We start from the raw sequence: 2408 nt of genomic DNA on the forward strand, positions 1-2408 counted from the left end.
ATAGTGTAAGCCCAGATGGGGGCTTAATTTGTGATTAAGGTTATCTTTGGCGCGCCACAGCTAGCTGATAAGCTAGCTTATTTTTCGAGTTTTTTTATATTGTCGTGTTTGGTAAGCCAAAAAGTAGCTGATAAGCTACTTATAAGCTAGCTTTTTGAAAAGCTACTTAGACTAGCTTTTTAAGAGCTTTTTTACAAATTTCTAAATACATCCCTAATTAATTATAGAAACATATATTCTTACATGTCCTTTTATGTAATTTTATATATTTCAGCTAGTTTTACCAAACGTTATTTTTTATCAGCTAGCTTTTCAGCTATCATCTAGCTTTTTATTTAACAGCTAGCTTTTCAGCCATCAGCTAGTTTTTCAGCTAACAGCTAGCTTTTCAGCTATTCCGCCAAACATAGTCTAACATTAAGACATTAACGCCACTTGGGTTGTTTCCAATCTTAATACAAAACAAATGCAATGTATTAAATACGATATGTTATGTTACAATAACGAAAAGCTTTGAGTCAAATCTAAATATACTTGCGACTTGTTTATTTTACTGGGTATAATTGGATTGTGTAAGCCCAAATGAGGGATTAATTAGTGATTATCATTAAGACATTAACGCCACTTGGGTTCCTTACAAAACAAATGCAATATTTAATATTTAATATATACGATATGTTATGTTACGATACCTAAAAGCATTCAGTCAAATGTAAACATACTTGCGACTTGTTTTATTTTTACTGGGTATAATTGGATGGTGTAAGCCCAAATGGGGGCGTAATTTGTGATTATCATTATGACAATAGCCACTTGGGTAATTTCAAGATTTAAATCAAAGGCCTTTGTGTCCGATGGGGAAGTTTTGGCGACTTTGCTTAAATTGCATGCGTACGTTATTCACCTTTGCACATGCATATATACCAAATGAACATCCAGTATCACATAACATCCTATAAATACCCATTTGTAAATCATGTATCTCCATCATCGAACATCAATTATCCAACAAAGTAACTATGGCAATGGTGTCATTTAAACTTGTTTGTTTCTTTACCCTAGCAATTCTTCACACCATCAATGCCCAAAACTCCCAACAAGATTACTTAGATACTCACAATGCAGCTCGTGCCGAAGTGGGTGTCGCAAACATTGTATGGAATGCCACTGTGGCTGCCTATGCTCAAAACTATGCTAACCAGAGGAAAGCCGACTGCAATCTTGTCAATTCTGGTGGACCTTATGGTGAGAACCTTGCTAAAGGTAGTGGTACCTTCTCAGGCACTGCAGCAGTGAATTTATGGGTAGCTCAGAAGCCTTATTATGATTATGCCACAAATACTTGTGCTGGTGGACATGTTTGTGGACACTATACTCAAGTAGTGTGGAGTAATTCTAATCAACTTGGATGTGCTAGGGTTCAGTGTACAAATAATAGTTGGTGGTTCGTTATTTGCAGCTATTATTCTAGTGGAAACATCAATGGCCAATCTCCTTACTAGTGAACTTGAGTTGTGTTGCTGGTTATATATAGAGATATATAACATATGAATAAATATATATACATCTTTTTGGTGTAATAAAGAATTAAAGTGATACTGAAACATTGTTTGTCTTTTGATTGCTTGTGTTCGTTTTCTTCTCTGTCATATTTTGTAATTATGTATTTAGCAAATATCTAGAGGAAACGAGTCCAAAAATACTATAACAGCATACTGATCATATACTCTTACACGAGATCTGCTTATTCAAGAATTTTACAGAAAATGTCACAAAATATTAAAACTAAAAGTTTAGTATAATGATAGACACATGCATTAACGAATTAATATTATCTACCCACACTTGGTACCTCAAATACAAATAATGTCTAAAGGATCGTCCATGCATCTTCTCATATTTTTATCAATATTTGAGAAATTTACGTTTTTGGTCTTTGAATACATCTAAAATTTTCGCTTTTTAAAAATGTTCTGGTCCATAAAAAATCGATTTGTAATTTTGGTCTTATTTTTGAAGTTTCAAAATGATTTGAGTAAATTATAAAAGTCAATCACCATGGTGTTTTATTAAACATTGCAAATTTAGTCAAAGTTTAAATTTCATGGTTTACTTCTAGAGTTGATCTTCATAGTAACCTTCATACCACTAAAACATGGGGTCATGCAGTTGTGGAGTAAGAAAGCAATTGTTGGGCAGTTATCGAGTGGGTGTTGAGGTAGCTGCGGTGTAAGGATGGGGAGTATGGTTGCACAAGTAGTTGCAGAGCACTACGGTGTTCAGCATACTATAGTTACAAGGGTGGTGGTTCTCGATCAATGGGTCAGATCAGTTCGTGACGTTTAATAGGCCCAATCTACAACAAATTTTAGATCAACTCATCTCTATAGATAAAGCCACTTTGTACA

General features: G+C 34.3%; 1 protein-coding gene across 1 annotated transcript; it reads left to right on the forward strand.

The window, feature by feature from the left end:
• The first annotated feature begins 1000 nt into the window (after positions 1 to 1000).
• Positions 1001 to 1615, forward strand: LOC145061335 (pathogenesis-related leaf protein 4-like). Its single transcript, XM_079008772.1, has one exon. It carries the CDS (start codon positions 1020 to 1022, stop codon positions 1500 to 1502), a length of 483 nt encoding a protein of 160 aa, XP_078864898.1. The 5' UTR covers positions 1001 to 1019; the 3' UTR covers positions 1503 to 1615.
• The last annotated feature ends 793 nt before the right edge of the window (positions 1616 to 2408 follow it).

Source organism: Lactuca serriola, chromosome 7, assembly GCF_051521515.1.
Source record: "Lactuca serriola cultivar US96UC23 chromosome 7, Lser_US96UC23_V15, whole genome shotgun sequence".
Lineage (NCBI taxonomy): Eukaryota > Viridiplantae > Streptophyta > Magnoliopsida > Asterales > Asteraceae > Lactuca > Lactuca serriola.